General features: G+C 41.0%; 1 protein-coding gene across 1 annotated transcript in view; it reads right to left on the reverse strand.

Annotated features, from left to right (window-relative positions):
- The window catches only part of CNKSR3 (CNKSR family member 3), a 76,480-nt gene that overhangs the window by 17,791 nt on the left and 34,785 nt on the right, over nucleotides 1-23,904 (reverse strand). The window contains exons 2-6 of the mRNA XM_039873843.1: nucleotides 15,176-15,339; nucleotides 8,782-8,984; nucleotides 8,140-8,227; nucleotides 3,368-3,409; nucleotides 708-827 (exon numbers count right to left, since the gene is read on the reverse strand). Coding sequence (XP_039729777.1) covers nucleotides 708-827; nucleotides 3,368-3,409; nucleotides 8,140-8,227; nucleotides 8,782-8,984; nucleotides 15,176-15,339 — 617 coding nt within the window. The remainder of the gene's footprint in view (nucleotides 1-707; nucleotides 828-3,367; nucleotides 3,410-8,139; nucleotides 8,228-8,781; nucleotides 8,985-15,175; nucleotides 15,340-23,904) is intronic.

A 23,904-nucleotide genomic window follows, 5' to 3' on the forward strand; every position in this document is an offset into this window, starting at 1 on the left:
TCTAGCATCTAAATTAATACTTTCAACCCTGAGAACAGTTATTATTATTATACATTTTTGCCAGATGAAGAAATTGACACATAAAGAGGTTAAGTTACTTGAGGGCTGGGATTTAAACCTGGACTCAAAGTCTCTAAGTTTATCAAGGGGTCTCACAATTTCTTCACTTAAATTTCAGCAACTTTCACTGGCTGCATGCTAGAGACAGGGAGAGCTAGGTATCTAAGTAACTAGGTATCTACCTGTATGCATTCTCAGGGTATGTTATTGTAGAGCTCATACATTACTGATGAACCATTTCTGAACGTTTTTTAAGAATCATTTCTTCCAAACAGCCTCTTCTCACATTCATCCTAAGTGCTAATACAGACTCTCAGAGCAGATGTTGTTATGTACCCAGAGATCATCTTTCCTTTGTGTAAATGTTTTGTATTTCCTTGCATTGCTAAGTCCTAAAAATAAAACTATTAAGACAATTCCTTCAAGATATGAGTGTACAGTTTAAAAATTGTTGTTTATTTTTATACTTTGAAGACATAAAATATGTCAACAGTTCAAGATGACAAATTCCTAAGTACATGATGGGAGACAGTCTAATTTTAATCTTATTCAGAATTACAGTGAAGGCAATAAGGAATTATAAAAAAAAAAAATTAATAAACGACGAAGTGTTATTATTTAAAAACAAGTGTCGTGAGAATTCTTACCAGGCCTTCCCCAGGTTTAATGTTTGGTAAGTGAACTTCCTCCAGACATGCACACTGGCTCATAACAGGATCCGTGGTAGAGCGAATTGTTTTGTCACAGATGCCATTTAAAACCTTGACCTAGAGTTGGAGAGTCACAAAGTCAGGAGAGGTTCAATCATTAACTAAGTTTATCTCAAACTAGATGTTAAAGAAATGCACTTCACCTATAATCTTTAGCTCTGGTCAGAAATCATTTTGATAATACTGCTTAATTAACGCATGGCATTTGGACTCTGTATTTGCAATTGTGGGAATGATGCCACTATTTACGTTTTGTTTAAAAAGTGCAGCTTTTACATTATTTCGTTTATGACCACTGAAGAGCACAGACCAGGCAGAAATCCCCTTTCGGCAGTTAAGAGAATCATCGATTCACAGCCATTTGTATTTTTTTTTCAGCGATCATTCATATTCTTTGCCTATCAAATATTGACCAGGTTTCAAAAAATGTGTCTTTTTTTTTTTTTGCCTGCACCTGTTTTTATTAATAGATTTTACTTTTTAAAGTAGTTTTAAGTTTATAGAAACCTTTCTGTTTATTGAGCAAAAAGTGCAGAGTTCTTATATACTTCTTTCCTACCCAAACACAGTTCTCAATAGTTATCAGATTATAATACAGTTAATAGTAACTCGATGTTATAAACATCTTGCATTAGTGTGGTATATTTGTCACAACTGATAAACAATATTGAGAGATTATTATGTTTACATTAGGGATCTCTTTTGTGGTGTACAGTTCTATGGGTTTTGACAAATGCATTACGTCGTGTATCCACCATTACAATATCATACAGAATAATTTCGCTCCTTAAAATCCCATGCTCCATTCATTCATCTGTCTCCTCCTCCCCCACCGCGAATCCCGGCAATCGTTGGTATTTTTTAGTCTCTATGGCTTTGCCTTTTTCAGAATGTCATATAGTTAGAATTACGTTGCACGTAGCCTTTTCAGATTGGCTTCTTTCACTTAGTAATGTGCATTTTAGTTTCTGCCATACTTTTTCATGGCTTGATACCTCATTTCTTTTTAATATTGAATAACATGCCATTGTCTGGATGTACAACAGTTTATTTATCCACCTACCTACTCCTGGACATTTTGGTTGCTCCCAAGTTTTGGCAGTTATGAATAAAGCTGCTGTAAAGTCCTGTGCAAAGTTTTGTGGATATAAGTTTTCAATTCATTTAGGTAAATACCTAGGAGTACAATTGCTGAGTCGTAGGGTAAGAGCAGGTTTAGTTTTGTAAGAAACTAAACTCTCTTCCAAAGTGTCTATACCATTTTGCATTCCAACCAGGAACAAATAAGAGGTCCTACTGCTCCATATCCTTCAACAGCACTTGGTGTTGTCATGTTTTTAGTTATTCTAATAGGTGTACGTAGCATCCTGTTGTTTTAATCTACAGTTTCCTAATGAAACACAAGGTTGAATATCTTTTCATATACTTATTTGCCAGTTGTATACTTTGTTTGGTGAGGTGTCTGTTCAGATCTTCTGCCCACTTTTTAACCGAGTTGTTGTGGTTTTATTATTGAGTTTTAAGGGTTCTTTGTATATTTTGTTTACAAGTCCTCTATCTGATAAGTGTTTTGGTTTGTGCTTATCTTTTCCTTCTAACGGTGCACGGAGCAGTTTTTCATTCTAATGAAGTCTACTTTATCCATTTTTCTTTTATGGCTCGTGCTTGTAGTCCTGTATCTATAAAAACTCGTTGCCAAACCTAAGATCGCTTAGAGTTTCTCCTGTTTTCTTCTAAGAGTTTTATAGTTTTGTGTTTTAAATTTAGGTCAACGGACGTGTTAGTGACGGGGACGCTCACGGTCTCTGAACGCCAAACATCGACAAAGTAAACGTTTAGAGACAATGCGAAGATCTGCATTAAGCGGTCTCCATGTAGAAATCACAGTGGTGACGCATGGTACTTCCCCCAATCGGATTCATCTAACCTTTCAAAATTAAACAACCAAAGAAATCAGGAAATTCCAAAGAGTGACTTTTTTTTGAAGGGGGAGAATCCAAGAAGTGACACTTTTCACATTCCTCCAATTTGTTTAGCCTCTCTATTTATGGAACATATATTTATAGCAATTTCATTGCTAAATTCCTCAACATCAGTAGGAGGAAGGCCTTATCAAAAGAGCACAGGCTGGCTTATGTCAAAAGGAGGAAGTGATGCCGAATAGTTACAAAATGCTCTTTAAACAGGCACAGTACATCCCCCCTCCATCACAGAGTTTTTGCCAAGAATTTTTTTTCATTATTCAAAATGGTCCTAAAGTGAAATCTGCAGATCAGTTTAGCCCTGATTAACAGGCTAGCTATCAACTTAAGTATAACTGCACCCTGATAAAACGTTCGGAGTAAAAAAACAAAAAAAAAGGAAAAGAGAGACCCCGATATATCCAATTTCAACACAGGTTTTCACAATCGTTGGCCTTGTTGTTAAATAACTTTTATTCTTCCTTTTCCATTTAAATGAATAGTCCCACATCCTAAAAGCCAATATTTCAAAGTATATCCCGAAGTAATTAACCACAGTGCATTTACTTTAATTAATGTGATTGCCGCTGTTTTTCGTAAAGGAAGTTTACAGTAACTCTTAGAATGTATACTTACTACAGTTAGAACTTTATCTTCCATTTCTGCTACAAGGCAATCCTAAAGAAGGAAAGACAAAAAAAAAGGAAAACTAAATGTAAGAGCTAAAAACTTTCAGAAACTGTCGGCTTAGCTGTCTAGATATTTCCTGGAACCCAAGATGGTGCCTGACACATCCCCCCAACCCCACAGCCGGAGCAGTCCTGGTGAAAGAGAGACCTGGGTGGAGAGAGAGGGCAGAGCGGGCATGGAGCTGCCACCTGACTCTTCTCGAGGCTTCACTCGATCCTCACCCAAAGAGTTTATCCCAGAAACCCATCCGATCGATGATTTAATCTATAAACCTACAAAAATCATTGAGCTGAAATCCACCTGCTGTCCAGACAGTACAGAGAGCAGAACACCAGAAGTCAAAGCTCAGTAAACCTGACAATGGCTCCCAAACGTGGCCGCAGACTCAGCTAGCACTGGGCCCACAAGCCAGGCGTCTTCGGCTCTGGGCCCGCCTATAAGAATAGCTTTGAAATAAGGGCCCGAATAAGCTCAGCCGCAAAAGTTTATTTTAAGCACCGCTGAGATTAAATCAGATATTTCAGTCCTTAATAGACAAAAAAAGTTCCACAAAACATTCATTTAACACACTGCCAAAAAAGTGGTCTTGAGGTATGCTATTATGACATTAAATAAAGGGCTGGAATGCAAAGCGTTATTTACTCAGCTTAAGAACAAAAGACTCGGAACTGTATGAACCTGGTTAGCTGATTATAGGAATCACTATTGTCCTGTCTAGAAGTGGCCAGAGTGAAACTGCCAGTTTGAAACTCTCACGGTTAAACTTCTAGAACTTGCCTGCAGCAGAGAATTTGAATCTCTACATGGCAGAGTGTATGCATAAGAAAAAGGGAGACCAACTATACGGTCTTTGAGTTTATTCAGCACCATTAAGTATAATTCCTAACTGGAACATACTAGGGAAAATGCTAATTATTTTATGTACATGAAAGGTATTAGTCAATTCTGTTGGAATTGTCAGAAAGAATTTCACTTCGATCAGAAAGTCTTTTTAGGTTATCGGGGAGGTGGGAGTGGAAATAGCAACCAATTTCTACCCCATGTGATTTTGTAATCAGATTTTCAGGGTCTTCTTAAAATTTTTAAAAAATTGTCTCTACTACGTAAAAATGTGACAAATAGTTATAATTTCTCAGAGCTTCCAAAATTGACACTGACTCTCAGGAAAAAAGCAGCTGAGAGAGAAAATGTTTTAAAGAAAAAAATTTAGAAATGTATTTTTACATGCGTGAGTCTGATACAAATCCGAAGTACGGGATCAACTTTTATAAAATATGAGTCATTACAGCTCAAAAACATGCTCTTCTTTCTCCAACTTGGGCATCAACTACCATGATGGCTCCTACCTTATTAACACCATCTGAAGGACAGAATTATTAAATAAATGTTGACTTTAGAAAAACAGAACACTTAAGTGGTCCTATGCTAGAAATAAAACTAATTTGTGTTTATGATCTTTCGCTACGAATCCCCAAATCACTGTTGTCACTGTGAGAACCACCCACACGCAGAGAGCTCCTCTCCACACCCCGAGGCCCAAGGTTCCAGGTGGATGTCCGAACTCCTGATCCCTGATACTTGATTCTTTGATGGATCCAAGAGGCCACCAAGAAAACGGGTTCCTCGTTGTGGTGATGGAGCCACTGGGTGAGAGAAACACCTGCCTCCCTGAAATGTTCACATCGGTGTGTGAAAGGGCTCACTTTTTAACTTTCACCACCTTGAACGGGGGTCCCCACACCCAGTCCTCCTGGGAGGAAGCAGCTGCAGGCGTGACTTCATGCTGTCTGGCATGAAAGCCACGGAATGGAAAAAAAGGAGTATTGCAAGCAAGTCACTCGCTCATAAGCCCGACGGTGGGGCTGAGCTTTGTCACATTCCTTGGATCAGCAGACTCGGGCCAGCCTACCTGGCAGCTATCAGGCAAGGTTTTTATATTTCTTATTATAGGCTACTATTTCTTAAGTGGGCACAGGGCTTTATATATTTTATATCTCATTTAATCCTCTTAATATTATTTTTAAGTTTATATTATTTCCTTATTTTTAATTTTACATGAATGCATACATGTGGTGATATCCAGGCTTTTTGTAAATGAAAAAATTTAAGGAATGCAATTAGCACTAATATGATGGCTGGGGGGGGCCAGGGAGGAGGAGCAATTGGGGGGGTCAGTTTATGAACTATATAGATGTCAACCAATGTACTGTATATTTGAAACCAATTTAAATAAATACATTTTTAAAAACTTATTTTTTTGCCTTGGCTCCCATGTTCCCCCCGACACTTCTCTCCCTGCTAAGATAAACTCAATTTTTCTTCCAAATTGCCTACTATACTTATATATTCCTTTCTGTATAGTTTTTTTTTTTTGGATGTATGTGTATTTTACAAATATATATATTTTTTAAAAAATTTTTTTGGTCATTTGTCTTCATATTACAGTTTTTCTTCCTCTTTTCTTTCTCAACAACAACTTATAGAAATCTCACCAAATCATCTGGTAAGGTAAGTGTTAGTATTTCCATTTTACAGATAAGAAAAACTGAGGCTCATAAGTGACTCGTCCAAGGTCCCGGGCCTAATTAATGGTAGAGGTAGGATTTGAACCTATGACTGTCTACCTCTGAAGCACAGGCTCAATAAACTCCAAAGGGAAAACCAAAAAGAAACAAAAAAAGAAACAATATCCATTGTATCCCTTAAATCTGGGTTAAGTTTCTCCTAAGAGACAAATTCTCATCAGCTTATTTGTCAAAGCATTGTATCATTCATTTAAACAGACACCTAAAAATCACCACTAACCACGTGCCAGGCTTTGTGAGGCCTCAATAAGCAGAGGCAAGCGTGAAGAGGGGGCACAGTGGACGCCTTTCTCCTGACATGACTGGATCCAGATCTCACCGTCCCAGGGGAGATGTTTTATCATCATTCATAACAATCAACACCTCTATGAGTACCAGGAAAACGCCACCTGAGACAATGCTGTAAGCCATTCCGCCCAGACAAACACTGAGTCACAGTGATCAGGTCACTCAGATCTCCTCTTCTCAGTGGGTTACTCTAGCCACAGATCTAAAACCGGCTTCCACTCTCAAGGCTTCCTGTACCTTCTCTCCTTAACACGTCTCTGACTTTCACTTGACATACATTTTGCTTATCTATCTTTTCATTTTCTCTCTCCCCCAAGTTCCATGAAGTCAGGGATTTTTTTCAGCTGCTATTTACTGGTATCCTCACTGCCTAGAATAGTGGCAGACACATACTAAGTGCTAAATAAATATTTTTGTAAGGAACACTGCAGATACCTACGAAGCCAACATCGACCTGCTTCGGCAAAGCACCTTGTGAAAACAAATACTACCACCGCTGCCTTCGACTTCATCACTTTCTCCTCCTCCCCCTACACTACACACAGCAGGGGCAGCCTGAATCAGTCACATGGTCAAGGACCCTTGAAATAAAACAGAAGCACCTATGAGCAAAACTTTCCCATCTGCTAATTACAACGTTTAACTCTAACTCTTATATTGTCATTTTAATTGATCCCAAGTAAATTTTTGTAAAAAATCAAAATAGGAGGCAGAATATAGTGGGAAGAGGGATGCAGAGAAGAAAAAGAAAACTCAAGGTCTCGGAAAAATAAATGCCTTCCACCACAAGTGCCAGGGCGTGGTGGCTGTAGAATTAACATGTCAGGATTGGTATCAGACTCTTTTAGATCACAATTACTTCACACATCATAAAAAAAGAGCGGAAACTCAGAGCCACTTTAGTTGCTCTGAGCTCCTTTCTAAGAACTCGGCCTCAAAAGTGTGGGAAGTCACATGCGCCTGAAGTTCAACAGCTGCTCCTCACTACTGGACCAGAGCAGCTGCCACATGCAAAGCCAAACTTCACTCCGCGTGTTCCAGGCACAAGCAGAAATCACACGGCTTTTCAGAACTGTATCTATAATACGGCAGAGTCAGGATTGAGGAAAAGACTTTCTTTACTTTTTGCCAAATCAGTAGTGGAAACAAATATTGGGATCACAGAATTTTAGAACCAAGCAGACATGACGTTTCATAGCCTCAGTTCAATTCAAAAATATTTCACAAGTGTTTCCTAGGTGCCAGGTAATATGTTAAGTGATCTTAAGAGCTGAGGGTCTTATAAGAAATTTTTTTAAAGTTCAGGTCACAGAAACTAGTTACGTTACAGACTGATATCAGTCTTCCTGGCCCTTACTAAGATACTTGGGTCTGGCCAATGAGCTGTGAATGAAATTGACAGGTGTCATTTCCAAACCAGAACCTTTGTCAATGTGAAAACCTCCAAGCTTCTTTGTGCCTCTGACATGGGGGCGGGCCATGAGATACTGATTTTTCTGTCAGCCTCTGTCCTAAACAAACATTCTAGTGAAATTTAGTTACTCCAGAATTTCTATTTTAAAAATTAAGTGTGCTAATATTTTAGAGAAAATAACAGGACACGTAGCTCAATTCTTTTAAAACGAAAGAAGATAATCTTTGAGGTGACGGCCATTGGTCATTTTTCAGAAGCCAACTGCATCATGCAGCTAATTTAAAGCCTTTCTTCCCCTCTCCAATTCTGATGTGAGGGAAAAATGGAGAGAAAAGAGGCCGCTTCCTACCTGCATGTGAATCCTCTGAAGAAGAGGAAAGAGGGAAAAGGGAGGAAAAAAAACGTTTAGGAAGAGACAACGACGCACGCACCTTCTGGACTGTAGTGGTCAGGTCCAAGCAAAGTTGGATGATTTTGTTCTTTGTTACTGAGAAATCGGTGATCCCTGTAAATGGAGCCCTAGAAAGCAACAAAATTCTCTCTTTAAAAAAGTGAAACGTGTGAGGGGCAGGGGAGGGGCAGCCACCGGGATCCCACACTGTATGCTGACAAGCATAGCTACACGACAGGATCAGTTAAAGTATTTGTTATATAACCGTTTCCTCTCAAAAAAAAAACACACAAAACAGAAATCTGAATGAGACAGAGAAGTGCTAGATAAAAAAAATCAAAATCAAAATGTCACATAAATGAGCCAAGAGACTTAACAAGCCTTCAGAAGCCAACTGACGACCGTCATAAAACCAAATAATCATTAATGTTTAACCTCAGTAAAAACTCCACTTCAGCACAGTTTCGCTGTTCTCTCAGATGAGGTTAATTTGTTCCTGCTAGTCACTTCTCGATAATTTCCAAAGAGACCCTAACATTTACCAAAGATCCAGAGTTCCTGGAGAGGCCCCGTGGAAGAGACAAGACAGGGACAATGGTTCATTTTCCTAAGACAAAGTTCAGGCCCGTGTGCATCTCAGGCCCCCTCCCTTGACAGGACAAAGGAACACATGGCAACGCACCGGTCCAGCCAAGACAGCAAGGCCTTGGCAGCGCCTATGAGCTCCACCACGGAAGTCAGGAACTCATTGGGAGGCTTGTGGGACGTGGTCCCGTCATACGCTGGACTTTTCCGCCGGCCGCTTATGTAATTCTGTAAGTTGTGGGAAGACGCTCGCAGTTTCAGAACCAAGTTCTTCATGTTATCAGTTTCAAGGCCATAATTCTGTGGGAAATAAAAATCAAAGGGAAAAATTCAAAACAATCAACGATTGTTTTGTCCAAACTCTCACGATAGCTTCAAAGCCCACGGAGTAACCTGAATAACTCCTACCGTGGCCACGAAACCTTTCGTGATTTACCCACAGTGTTGACCTCACCCGCGATGGCCACGCTGGCCTGCTGCCGCCTCAGGGACTTTGTTCCTGCCAGTGCCTCTTCCCAAAAAGCTCCTCCCACAAACATTGGTGGGAAAAGCTCCTTCTTACCACGTACAACCTGATTAGCCCGAAGTCCCATCTCTTCTTCGAGGCTTCCAGCACCATCTAGAGCAGAGTTTCTCAATCGACAGGGCACTTTTCACTGAGAGCCAAACAATCCTTTGTTTGGGTTTTAGGGGCGGATTCCCATACGTGGCAGGATGTTCAGCTGGCCTCTACTCACTAGATAGCAGTAGCACCCCTTCCGTAGCTGTGACAACCAAAAATATCTCCAGACATTGCAAACGCCTCCTCGGGTCACTCTCTGGCCCCTCACCTACCTGTCATCTCTCTGAACCGCCCTGTTTTCTACTGTCTTCCTCACTGAGATGCAAGGGCTGTGAGGGCAGGAAGCTGTGTACACTGTGACTGCTGTATCTCCAGCACAGTGGACAATAAAATAAGCGTTTGAAAAGATGAATTTCCACAGGATGAGACTCTCTCACAGGAACAGAGCAGCACTGGCTAAACGTCAACTCATCTGAAATATAATTTCCGTCTCGGGAGCTTCTAAACTGTGTTCTTTTTGAACAGTGTTCAACTTACTGGGGTGCTTAAAAAAAAAAAACAATTTCACGTGACAAGATTGCCTAGACTCCCTTTCAGATAAAGAACAAAAGCCCCAGGAAACGACGCATAAATCTGAGATGACTTTGGAGGGAGGTGGGAGATGAATTTCTGTATTTTCATCTGTTCTATCATTTTAACAACAAATGAAGTTATTTCTGGGGCATATTATACTGTGTCAGTAGCATCCCAAGGCAAGAATGTGATCCCATTTAGAAAGTGGGAATAACGTAATGGCCAACATGACTGAACACTTCCTCTACGCCAGGAATCAGGCTACGTGCTAGGTAAGAACTATCTCACGTGAACAGCCCAGGAAAGTCAAAATATTAACTCATTTTACAGGTGAAGGCACAGAGACATTAAATTCTTCGGAGTTACACAGCTAATCAGTGGTAGGGGTAGGATTCTAACCAAGGCGATCTGCACTAAGGGTTCAAGCTTTTGATCACAAAGTTGTATGTCCCCCCTTCTCTACCCGCTGCCCAAGGAAAGACAAAGCAATAAGACAGAAAGCAAGATGAGCACTGCAGGAGACGAAAAGGAAGTGGCCAGTGATCTCAGACCTAGCTCAAGCCAGCAAGCTGGTTAACTGTCCCAAATTCTATTCTGACCTGCTCCATCCCCTCTGAAGTGCTAGAAGCTCCTTTCGGCTGGCTTTAACCATGCAGACCTCACTCTTCGGAGAGGCCAGTAGGTCCGCTTTGGGTCTGAGCACTGCTTTCGTCCCCTGCACCCAGCCTGTCCCTTAGTCCCTCGTCTCTTACAGTCCCCATCTCTAATATCCCAGAACGGGTGAGTCACATCTCAAAATCAAGATACATAAAGCCTAAGTATATCAGGGAGTTTATGACAACTTTCTTTTTGGAGGGAAGGGGCAAGGTAAACAATGGCAAATAATAACAATAACAAGACTTTAACCTTGATGAGAACAATTCTAACTTTAACAGATTTTATTTGAAGTTTAAATTTATATTGCTTCCCAGTATAATATAAAAGAATCTTTTTAAAAAGTGTAGGTAGAAATTTTTTAAGGAGTTAAGTAAGGATAAATATAAAAACTTCCAGATCCATTAACTGAAAACTACCTTCTGTAAGCTTAAAAAAAAAAAAAAAAAAAAAACCTGTGAATTTCATAAAAATGAGTGTTCCATCTAAACCTTATATTTATCATCCTTTCTCACAGCCGTTTTCTAGAGACGAAAACATGACATTGTCCTTCAACGGAGAAGACAAAAATAAAAAGGTGGATTTTCGTCGTGGCTTTTTTTCAATTCAGAGAATCAAAGAGTCACAAATGAATGGATAAAGAGCCACATGACACAGCTTGTTCTCTAGGACCAGTGCATATGATTAAAGGGAACTGTCCCCTCATTCAGTCAATTACTAAGCCTGCCAACTTATATCAAGAGTTCCGAACTAAAAGCAGGAAAGTCAGCTTTCTAGAGAGTCAACGTCATCATAAATTACTCGGAACTCATTACCATCCCCACTTACTTCTTGAACTCAAAGAGGATTAAGTGCATGTTAATGTCACAAGAACTTTTAAACCTCCATCTTCTACAAACTCACCACTTTCAATATTAAAATAAAGGGGGAGTGTAGCTTCTTATTAACTGGTTCTTCTCATGTCCACTCAATTTGCTCCGATTCTTTTTATTTTCCCTCCAAAACAAGTCGTAGGATTGGAAGGATGCAGAGATATAGTTTAATAAAGGATAATGTTTAAAAGCAGCAAGGAGCTAAGAAGGAAAATTCCTTCCCCTTCCATCCCATTCCACAATATCAAGAGAACAAGAAAGTGATTATATTAGCTCAAAAGAACCTCCACAGCAGAAACATAATCAGGAAAGGATTATTGACTTAAGTGCCCTACAATGAAAGACAGAAAATGAATAATTTCTGAGACCAGATTTGATTATTTGCACTAATCTTTTCCCTAAAACCTGTCTCCTTCAGAAATCGCTTTAGGATAAGATATCAAGAAAATACAAACTAGGTAGGAAATGAAACGAGTCTCCAAAAATCTGCACGCATACAGAAAACTTTCTACCGAGATCTCACTTCATTAGAAGTCAGCCATCGGGGGTCATTTCCTGGTCTGGCAGAGAAACAGCATACAAGACGACAGAAGAGGAAACACACAGATTCTCACTCTCCTGGTGCCTTAAATAATACATATTTTAGCTGAGGACAAATCTACCTTCTTTTCCCAGTCCTACTAGCTCTGTTCATGATCTCATACGTGTAATTAAGGAATGTCAGAGACATCCAGTCAAAACCATCTTATTGACTTGGGTCAATTAAGTCACAACCTAAGAAATATATTTCTCAGTGTTCCTAAAGGCATTCAATAAGCTTGGAAGCAAGATCAAGTTAAAGACAAATTGCTAGCAAAGATTACTCCTCCTGCATAATTTCTCCCCATAAAAAAAAAAAAAGGACAGTTTTTAATGACTACTCTTAGGGGTACAGAGGCATCCTAGGCAGGTAGATACATTACAGGTATTTCACTTAATTACACATGTAGGTGGCATCACTCAATACGTGTACTGATTCCAACTTTGTTCACTTCCTCAGCCTGCTTCAACCTTAAAAACGCATCTGTCTCTGTCTTGGTCTTCAGGTAACTAGGGTCTAGTGGATTTGGCAAGGAAAATGGGTTACAGTTATACTTTATAACTCTCTCTCCCTCTAGATCAATGCTATTCCATAGAACTTTCTGTAATGAGGAACATGTTCTCTATCTTTACTGTCCAAATGTCGTGGCCAGTAGCTACAATAGCTATAGAGCGCTGGAAAAGTAGCTACTGTGACTGAGGAACTGAATTTTATTTCATTTTAGTTCATTTTAACTTAAATAGTCACACGTGGCTGATAGCTCTCCTGCTGCAAAGACCTACTACTCTAGAGTCTGCCCCGGCTGCCCTCTGCCCCAGAGATAGAGGGAGAAAAACTGGGCTCTGAATTCATTCCTGGGAAGTGGTGCTGGTTCTGCCCATAATACAAGGCACTCTCCTCTTGGCCAGCCAAGGCTGACATTCGCAGCCAGCGATGTCTCTCCTTGCTCTCTACCCATGGCCAGCGATTTATGTGGTCTGTGTATTCACTGGTTTTGGAATCTTAACCAGTAGCTGTTCCCTATTTTAGGTTCCTAACCATTCTATCATTCTATCTGTCCTTTTCTTTCCAAAACTTTCCAATGTTTTTGTTTTACCTAACCCCTCCCCCCCCCGCCCCCACCCCTGTCCTTTCTTCTAATTCTATTCATTTCCTGTCCATCATAAAATCAACATCCACTAAACTAAGCTTACATAAAAATCCCTTTTATGACACCAGGGCCAACTGTAACTACACATTAACTGCCCAGGGGATGAAGTGTTCAAGGCAGAAAATTACCACACACACACACAAATCACCAATTTATGTATACAAAGATCTATATGGTGTAAACAAATTAACCACATAGTATATAATTAATACACGCATCACAATATGAACATGTGAAAAGGAGATTATATCAAGACTAAAAGATATTTTATTAAAACTCTCTCAAACGCTCCCCAACCAGAAAAGCCACATTCATTCGAGAACCCTCCTGTGAGCCTCCTGTCAGATGCATTCACTGGCAACCCACAGCACAGAGCACGTCCAGAATGAGTCTGAGGTCAAAACTTTGTCTACAAAGGAAATGAGAAGGAAATCGTAGGAGATAAAACGCAGCTTTAGGTTCTGGCATTTGTCCAGCTTTGTTCATTTTAGTCTAATATTTTAAGAGGTAGGGAAGGGGAAAGGCAAAGGGAGCCAGCTGTTATGTTTATTATCCCACTTGTTGTACACGACGTGCCTCTTCTCCACCTTTCCTCCTCACCTCTCATATCGTGGGTTTCGAAGTGATGTTCCTGTCCTCAGAGCCCTCGCAAAGTTGAAAGAGACAATTCCAATGAGCACAAAAGACTGAAAAGCACTGTTCCCAGAAAGTATAATAAAAGTAAACTCAAACATTTTCACTGTATTAATAAAACACACAGTTCTAATAATAAACAGGACTTTTAGGCATCTGGGCAGCGCAAAACACTTCCATGCTAGCACATGGCCACATCCAAGGGAATGTTCCTGTACAGATGAGGAAAACAGACACCGTCTCCCTGAAGGTCAGAGTGAGGAGCGTGTAGCAGAGCCAGAATCAGAACGCAGAAAGCCTGCCTCCCCAGCCGACGCTCACGCTGCCTGGCCACGGCATCTCCCTGGTGGCATCAACCACAAATAATTTCCCCATTACTTTCCTAAACGAGAGCAGCGCATCTCAGAGCAGAAGACAAGGCTCTGTCCATTTTAAGCAAAAGAGCACGCACTATGCAGCAAGTGGTGTATAATCAATGGAACGCAGACCAGCGATGGCAGAATAATCAGGAGTGCAGTGCATTCTTTCTCACCGTGCTCAGTGATGACCCTACAGACCTGGCTCATGTTCACGGCATTTGCTAACCCAGCTTGAATGCTGCCCAGTCCGTCCAAATGCTGACAGTTCGAGAAGCTGTATATTTAGCACGGGACCATGACAGACAGGCATGGAACCCACCCTATGCCAACCAGGTCATAAACACAAATCCCTTACGGGTATTTTTAGCCCACACCTGAAAAAGCTACCCCCCGCAGCCACAGATGTAATACACGAGTCAGAACCTGGCAGGAGTTAACTCAGTCATGGTCAAGCCAAAGGTCAGCCATCTGCGAAATGGAACCAAGTTCACATTTTTTCCCATCTAGCTACCGTTTCATACATTGATTATTTCAAGTACAAGAATCAGTGATTTAAATATCACAAATATCTGTGAAATATAAATGTGCTTTTTATAGTAACAAAAACAGACATAAAAATCAGAACCCATTTGCCATTTCAACTTAGAGGATATTTCATTCAGGACTATCTCCACCCTTTTATTCTTAATAAAAGATAAAAAATAAGACTAATACAGACTTTTTCTGTAAGAGGCAAACTTTCACAGTAAAGGACAAGATAATAAGTATTTTAGGCTTTGGGGAACCACACAGTCCCTGTGATAACTACTCAATTCTGCCATTATGGCATAAAAGCGGCCACAGACAACACATTAAATGAACAGGCACGGCTGTGTCCCAATAAAACTTTATTTATAAAAACAGTAGGCCAGATTTGAATCATAGGCCACGCTTTGCCAAATCTTAATCTAGTATTTATTTTCTTCCTTTCTTATATTATCTTCGGCTCATTACAACGGACCATTAAGAAAATGATGATATGCGAAATCGCAAGCAAACAATGAAAATTTAAAAGAATAAGGTTCTAAAGAGCGCCATCACAGTACAGAACCCCTTCTCCTGAACTAACCAGTGCGCAGAGAAGGTCGACAGCCTCCAACACAAGTTCCTGGTGTCCAATTCGTGTGACACCGAGCTCCTCGAGGTCCTGATGGGAAATCTGTAGCAGCTGCTCTCCATTTATTTTCTCCCGTTCAAACTTGTGGACGTACTGCTGCAGGCAATCATCCAGCCCTACCAAGAAAGCAAAGGAGGCCATTATTGTCATTCTGTTTCTTGACTCAAAAAACAGCCCACATTTAAGTCAATCTAAGAAATCGCCACTTATGCTCCATTATTTGAATGTCTGTATAATGTGTATGCCACCTGATGGACACCTTCCCAGTGTATCCTCAAACAGATTTTAAATGTGCAGCTTAAAATTTCTACAAGGATCCAGCACAGTTTGGGGAGTTATCTTCCCATTCCCATTCGACTAAAAGAATACACTAAACCCCTCTTGATTTGAAATGCTAGTTATCTGTACTAGACATATGTTTGGCGGTTTGCTAAGCAACTTTTCCTTTGGGACACCACCCCTCTCCCAGCCCACGTGATCCCAGGGGGCCTGCCAATCAAGATGCTCTGTCACAGTGGTTGGCCACAATATTTTATCTACCAGCCAGTATTAGGCTCCAGGATGACCATGTGACTCAAGCAGAACCAATTAAAATCTTCTTGATATTTGATTTATGGACACAGAAAGACAGAGGCTCTTCCTTTCCAACTGAAAGTCATAAGGACACAATTTTGGGGACGCTCGTTTTTCCGATCAGTTTTCTGGAAATAAATCCACTTGAGAGAGAGAAAAAAAAATGCCCCAACAATATCATACATGTCTGTCCCTGCAAACGAAAAACTTCCGATGAATACGGAATCCAAAGGAGAAGGTACCAGCATCGGTACCAGAGAAAAGCAATGTTAAATGAGTCAGCTTACAGGAATTTTCCAGCCCAAATACTACTGCCAATAGTGTTGTATTTTGATGTTCTTATAAAATGATTAAAATAGGATGGCCAAATAGAACTTGGAAATCTTTATCTCTATATAGAGAACTCTCCAGTCAACTTGTTTCAAAGGTTTTGCTGGAATAAAATTTTATCTGAATCAGTTAGAGTACTAAAGCCTAATAATAAACTAATAGATTTATATGAATTCAATTTCAACACAAAGGATGTAAACTCAATTTAACTAAAACAACATGTGTGGAAGGCATAATGCTATCTCCTCCCCGCTCACACACACACACACACACACACACACACACACACACACAAACGTGATGCTTCATTTACCTCTCACAAAAACTCTGCTATGTGGGTACTCTCTGGACTAGGAAAAGTAGACACAGGTCTCGTGCTTACTCCTGGCAATACTAAAGCCTACGGATCTTAAAGTCTGATGTGTTAGGCTAAATAATATTTCTACCCCTGCAAACTTTCCCCATTTGCCTCCTGGTAAGATATAGGAAGAGGAGCAATTTCCTGATAAATTTTTGGGACTATCAACTATATAGGAAGAGAAGGTAAGAAATAATTTTATGGTAACCAGATGAATTGGAAACAATCCTTTTTCCCTGAAGTGACATCTGTCTAGCAGAAGGGCTCTGTCACACAGCAAGTGAGGTCGAGGACATTAATATAAACCCAGCTCCACTTTGACAGCCTTGAGCCACAAGTGGCTTCTGCGGCCTATGAGTCAAGAGGGCAGTGGAGGCCATACAAATCAGTGGGTATTGACAACAATGCCCCACCTGGGCTGGGGTGACCAGAGGCTGGGTCTGAGCACCCGGAGCCAACCTGGGCGTCTACAGAAGGGCAGTATCCATATGCAGCAGATAACAGTGACAATGGCCAAGGGCTAAGGAGAGTCTCCAAACATTTCTATTGCCACTTCATAGATGACTAAATTAGGACTCCATAACCTTTCTACAGTCACGGAGCTTGTAAGATGCCAAGAGAAGGATTTTTATAGCTCTTTTCTTCAGCTTGATATGGAAGAAGAGACTGAATTCAAATCAAGGTCTGTTTGACACAAGCCCTGCTCTTTTGCATTCTACCTGGCAAACACAGGATCATAAAAATTCCTCTCCAAGCATCTTCCTAAGTAAGCAGTAAGGTCTCATTACAAAAATTATTAAAACAGAATCGTGGAATCTCAGAGGTATTTAGAAGACACTTCAGATCTCACTGAGTTCAAAAAATTGAGAAGGTATGGACAGAAGATTAATTACTGCGAATTGTATCCTAAATCGCTTAGCTAGTTCTAAGCCAAATCAAAAACAATTGTCCTACGCTCTCCCGCCTTCACGGTGTTCTCTCCCCTTGCCTACTTTTAAACCAATAGGACTGGTGTGCTTTTAGGAAGAGGAGACACACAGAGGGAAGACCAGGTTAAGACAGAGGGAGAAGACGGCCATCACCAGCCAAGGAGGGCAGCCTGGGAAGACACCAGCCCTGCCGACACTATGACCCCAGACTTCTGGCCTCCAGAACTGCAAGAAAATTGATTTCTGTTGTTTCAGCCACCCAGTCTGTGGGACTTTGTTATGACAGCCCTGGAAAACCAACGTCAACCTAATAACCTTTTATTTCGTATTCATTCGCATGTGATAAACTCTTTCCTAAACAAAATAAATGAGGCCCAGTGACCAACTGAACTGAAATTCGTGTTCGCCGTGCCAACCAAGTTCATTGCTCAAAATACAAACATAAAACGGAGAGACTCGTATCAGCTTGCATGTGCAGTTAAAAGTAAAGTGAAGAAATCATGCACAATGGATGTTCGTTAAACTTCATCTCTGAATATTGAGTAGAAATAAAGATAAGGTTAGATTTCTCTTTTAACCAACTATGGAAAGTTTCACTGAAAAACACGGAATTTCACAAGTAGCTTTGGAGCATTGGGGAACGATTTTAGACACAGAGAACAAGGTTGAGATGGGAGGTATGGAGGAGATTCCAGATAGGACAAGGGTGCAAACGATCAGAGATTGAAAACAAGAATACAGACCATTTCCTGAAAAACAGGCCAGAATATCCTTGAGGAGTCTCAGGGAATATAAATGGTCTAATCTCAGGTAATCAAAAGATTCCTGAGATGTAGGAGAATTATCAAGGAAAAACATGCTGTTGCTACCTCCCTACAAACAGAATACAGGGCAGCTTTGCAAAGACCTTGCCCTCAAGGGACTTGTATATTGAATATGCTAAGTTTTAAACAGTATTGTTCCCAGTTTTATTATTCTAATACATGATGGCCTATTGTTCAGTTATCCCATTGTTCAGAATACAATTAAACATTTATAAACAGCTGAATCAAATTATTAAGCAGTCCCACAATAAAAAGGGGAAATCCCCCATTTCAAGTAAACTGGTTTTAGAGTTTGCGATAAACCAAACAGTTTTTACCTATTCGTCAAATGTGCCTAATTACCAGTTCTTGGCTTCGAAGGAAACTTACAGAAAGTCTAGCAGGACGGAGACATAATTAAACAAAATTAGGTTAAACACATTCCATTTATACAAATTAAGTTACACACATAATTCAATGTGGAAAGACTTGGAAAGGAACACGCGAGGGTCAGAATGAGGGTCAGAGGAAGAGCGGGCCCCGATACCTCCCCTGTCACTAAATCTGGCTGCAAATAACGCTAAACTTTCAAAGAAATCCAAAATGCAGAAAGGATAAAAAGAAATATTTTACGATTGTTTTTAAAAACTGTTATAATTTGAATCAGAAAGTGACAGGGCAGTGGCTGAAAGACGGAGTTCCAATCCCATCTTAATTCTTGCTAACTGGGTACGTGGGGCAAGTCGCTCAGTGGCCTCATTTGAAAAACAGAGAGAATAATACGACGTACTGCATAGATCTGTAATGAAAATTAAATGTTAATATTTATAAAGAGCTTAAAACGCTATCAAGCACATAATACTCTGTATATTTTGTGAAATAAAAGAAATGTAATTTATTCAGGTCCTCCATTTCAGAATAAAACTAGAGACACAGAAATTCCCAGATGCTTAGGTAGCCCCCTCTGGAACGGAGTAAATCAGAAAAAAATAACAAAATCTCAACAGCCATGGAATTACCTTCCCCACGAAGGGTTTCCAAACGTGGGAACTTGCCACAGTCATTGATTCCACCGAAAAATGTTGTAGGAATTTATATCAGAATATAAGCTCTATGAAAGCAGAGGCTTCTTTTGGTTTATTGCTCATTCCCCAGTATCTAGAACATTGCTGATACACAATATTTGCGAAATAAACAAACGAATGCATGAAGAAAGTCAAAGAACTTCACGTAAAAGTTTTCAAGGTCCACTAAAGCCTTCTTAACATGCAGTATAAATGTCACTCCCTTGCTCCAAGCCCTGCTGGCTTCCTACTGCACTTTGGATAAAAGCCACAGCCAGCAGAATCCAGTCACGTCTGCCTGGCTCCTGCCTGCATCTCCAGCCTTGTCTTATTCCACATTGTCTCGCAACTGTGCTAGAAACTGGTTACATCTAGTGTTTGGACACCTCAAGCTCTTTTCCACCTCAAGGCCTGTCTGCATGATGTTTTCTCTCGAGAATGTTCCTTCCTCCTCATTTCTCAGTCTCGGCTCAAATATCACATCACAGGGGGCCTCTGCCTGATCCCTGTAAGGGAGACCCACCACCCCCATTCCTCCCTGTGAGTCTTGTTGGCTTCCTTCACAGGACTCAGCAAGCTTGTGAGTATTATTTATTCCTTATCCTGCATGTGCCTCTCGAAAACACAGGGCCGCGACCATGCCTGTCTGGACTGGGTACCATTACACCTCAAGCGTGACATGGCACGGAGGAGGCACTCAAATATTGGTTGGATACAAGAGCACAAAAGAAGGAAAACCTAGGTGAGGTTGAAGAACACAGTTTAGAGAGGTGTAAATCGATGAGGGTGTACGACCCCCGCAATCCGTCAGTATTCTTAGTGAACCTATCCAACCCACACCTTCTACCCTGTCTTTCAATAACCCTTTGTGACAAGAGCTATGGACATTCACAATGGGAAATGAGAAAGAAAGTTCCCAGCCCTCGCAGCCTCAATGAGAAAAGCGTAACGGGGGAAGGGTCTTTTAGGTTTCAACACAAAATTCCCACAAGGTTGCCATTATCATGAACGCCAGCTCTCATTTCTGAGCAACTAAAGTAAAGCTTTCTCCTTGTTCTCCAGAAAACTCAGTTGTTACTACGCTCTAGGGGCCAACACATGCCCCATGTCCTATGCTACTCAAGTGACATTACTCTCATAGGTTCTCTCCTCTTATAGTCACCTTTATATCACACAGGAGGAAGAAGAGCATGTGGGCCTATGGCTCTAATTCTTTCTAGCTATGTGACCTCAGGCAGGTAACTTTACCTATTCACCGAAGTGTGGAATGCAGGAGGAACAGAAGCTGATCCCAAGGTCCCCAGCTATGTTTCTATGATTCTGCCATCTTAGGGCACTACCTTCTTCTTCTTGTCTTCAAATTAACAAGACACCACCATCACCCAAAGCCCTGTTAATAGAAAGATCAAGGGCTTGAATATCAGAGCCAGTTCCTAGCAACAGGGCAGGTATTTGGCATTATTTATACACAGTCACTGGTATGTAAGAAAGTAGCACTTCTGAGGTTATACATTATAAGATCGTGTAGGCCCAGAGTTAGAGCAGAATTTTAAAGATTATACTCTTACCTTTTGTATCATACTTAACAAAAAAACAGGTCCTGTGCTGTGCTGGCTTGGCTGGGACTGACTCAGGATGCAGAGCCCCCGGAGGGAGCAGACAAGGTGATGTCTAAAGAGCTTACTGAGCTACTCAAAAGAAAACAAAAAAGATTCTACATGTGGAGACAGTCCCACTGACAGACAGGACAAACCGTCCTTTTTCGGTTTGCACACTAAAGAAAGTCAAAGGCCTGAATGAACCATAAAGCCTCAACTGCCAGCATCCTCTCCCAAGTGCCATCACGGTACAGAAGCAAATGCAGGTGAAAAACCACAAAGAGGGCTGTGTTTGGTGAAAAAAGACAGATTTCGGCCTTAGACCTGCGAAACCAATGGCTTCGAACAAATTCTAAAGTCTTTAATGCGAAACACAATAGTATTGATAAAGCTTACCAAATACCATGGATAAGAAGAAATCAAGTTTTCTGTGATATAAAATTAAGAAGAGTCAACTAGAATTGGGGAAAATATATATATAATTATACACGTAATAAAAGCAAACTGTTAAATGTCACTTACTACATGGCCGGCACCTTTCTAAAATTGAATATAAAAATGCCGAAATCCCCCTAATGTCCCCAGGAACATGGATTATAAGTGTCCCACATTGCAGATGAAGAGCTGAGACGCAGAGAGGGGAGGTGACTTGCCCAAAGCCACACAGGGCCAGGGCTCACACCAGGGTCTCTGCCCTTCACCACCAGACTCTGCCTCTCCATCCTCCAGCGCACATGCTCACCGATATCTCTTTAACTGATCTTAAGGAAAATACAGTTTTAGGTAACAGGAAATTGCACAAGTCACTAAGCTGACTTAGTTTACTGCCTACGATTGCATCACCCTCAGAAATTTTAATGGTCATGTCAACTCAACAGCTCTCCCACCTAGATGGGTCAAATGAGAAAATCAAGAAACGGAGGACACCAATGCCTACGCACAGGTGGCGTGTTATCAACAAGCCATCTGTAGGAGTTGGGGTTCCATGTTTCTTCATAACATTCTAAAGCATAGGTGAGATGGACTCTATTTTTTTTTCCCAAGAAATCTGGATAGAATTCTTCTCTAGCTCTTTCGCTTTTGAACGCGGCTCTAGAAACTGGTCCTTCAGGCCAGTGGTTACCACAGAGGGTATGCCCATAAAATTAGCTGCCTTTAAAGGATTAAATGTCTGTGGACTTCACAAAACTCTCTGCCTATACTGTCCAAAGTTATTTTTCGAAAACTCGAATTTAGAAAAAGATGAGTTTTCTGTATGCCATTAGCATCCTAGAAAAGGAGCAAAGCAGAAAGAGGCAATAATAGCGAAAGAAGAAAACGAGCAGTAGCTGTCAGTACAGGTCCACAGACCTGTATACCCAGAGGCTACGGGGAAAAAAAAAAAAAAACAAACACCATCTGTGGTTTGCTGCCTAAGGAGAAAACAGTTCAGTTCACTCGGCTCATGTACCAACTTGCATTTTACCACAAACAAAAACAAAAGAAGCACCTGCTCTACAGGAGCGCACACGAGCATGAGCAAGGATGCTGTAAAAATGGGAAATACCGTAAAACTGGAGGGTTCGCGCTACCACAGTCTGGGACCCAGGCTTTGCCCTCAGGGCAAGAAATGAGAACTTCCTACAAGAAAGCACGGGGAGAAAGGGAGAGGAAGGATGAGCGAAGACAGATATATTAAGTTATTCTCCTCCACTCGTATTTTGTTTTTTACAGAGGGAAAGAAAATGTGAGAATGCCGCTCTATGAAAAAGTGAAAAAGAGTGAACCAAAGAGAGAACAAACGGGTAAGAATGCGCGAAGCAGGTACAGGACAGCAAGGAGGCGGGTGAAGCTCAGGTGAAGCTCTGGGGAGAGTAAATGCAGATTAGATGGCTTCTGTCTGCACTAAGAGTCCGAACAATCTTGACAACCACTACCAAGACCCGTCCTTCGGTGAAACAAAAGCTATTGAAACCTTTTTCACAGAACCTCTTACCCCACCCTCACCGAACACCTCCATCACCACCCCGAAACTCAGATGTTTGACTCAAATCACTTCTATCCTTTCATTTGCCTATTTCTTGTTTTGGAGGGGCGTATCACTCTCAACAAGACAAAAGCTTTCTGCTTGGGAGCTCTAAAATAGTGACATTTTCCCCAGAACAAAGAGTTCATTCCATCTGAGTCAACTTCAATGTATTTATTTAGCATCGACTAGACACTGCCAAACGGCACTCATGAGTATGGGATGGGGAGGAGCTTACAAATGCTTCCAGGGATTCTCATGAAAAATATAGTCAGCAGGTGGTCCCGACCGAGGAGGGCCAACGACCGAAAATGCCATCTTCTTTTTACGGTCAAAACACCTGTTTAGTCACCCAAGCAAAAAACATACGTCATATTCCTAAGAGGTAACCTCTCGAAGTAATTTTGCATGAGGCTCATGCCTGTTAGGAAAATCACACATCTAGACTTATATTTTTCCATTGAAAAACAAGCATTTAATTTGAAATTTATTTTTATATTTATTATTTATTTATACTACATATAATATAGCATACGTGTGCGTATAGGCAGACACAGACACACACACACGTGCACACTGCCAAAAAGTAGAAAATGGCCTATGTATACCAGAGAAGACCAGGACACTGGCTTAAATTCACATCTCCAAGTTTGACCCCCTAGGATCACAGGATGCGAGGACTGCACGCACGACACCACATGCTCATCTTCCTAGAAAAGTCTTCAGGCAGATCTGTGCCTGGCTGACTCTCTCAGGTACTTAAGGTCTCAGAGAAGCACTCCCTGACCATCCAATCTAACAAATGTTCATTGATGTGTCAACCCATGGTCGTTGGCACCAATTCAGTGCCAACAGGAATCCCCAGTTCGGGGTGCGGTGAAGATGGACGCTTTATTCGGTGCAAACGGCATAACTGTGATACAGGACAGCTGTGAGGACAGCGTGGCTGTGGAGCAGCTCAACAGTGCTTCACCTCACTTAGGAAACAGCACAGCTGCAAAGGGGGCCCTCGGGCGAGGCC

This window comes from Pteropus medius, unplaced genomic scaffold, assembly GCF_902729225.1.
Source record: "Pteropus medius unplaced genomic scaffold, Ma_sr-lr_union100, whole genome shotgun sequence".
Classification (NCBI taxonomy): Eukaryota; Metazoa; Chordata; class Mammalia; order Chiroptera; family Pteropodidae; genus Pteropus; species Pteropus medius.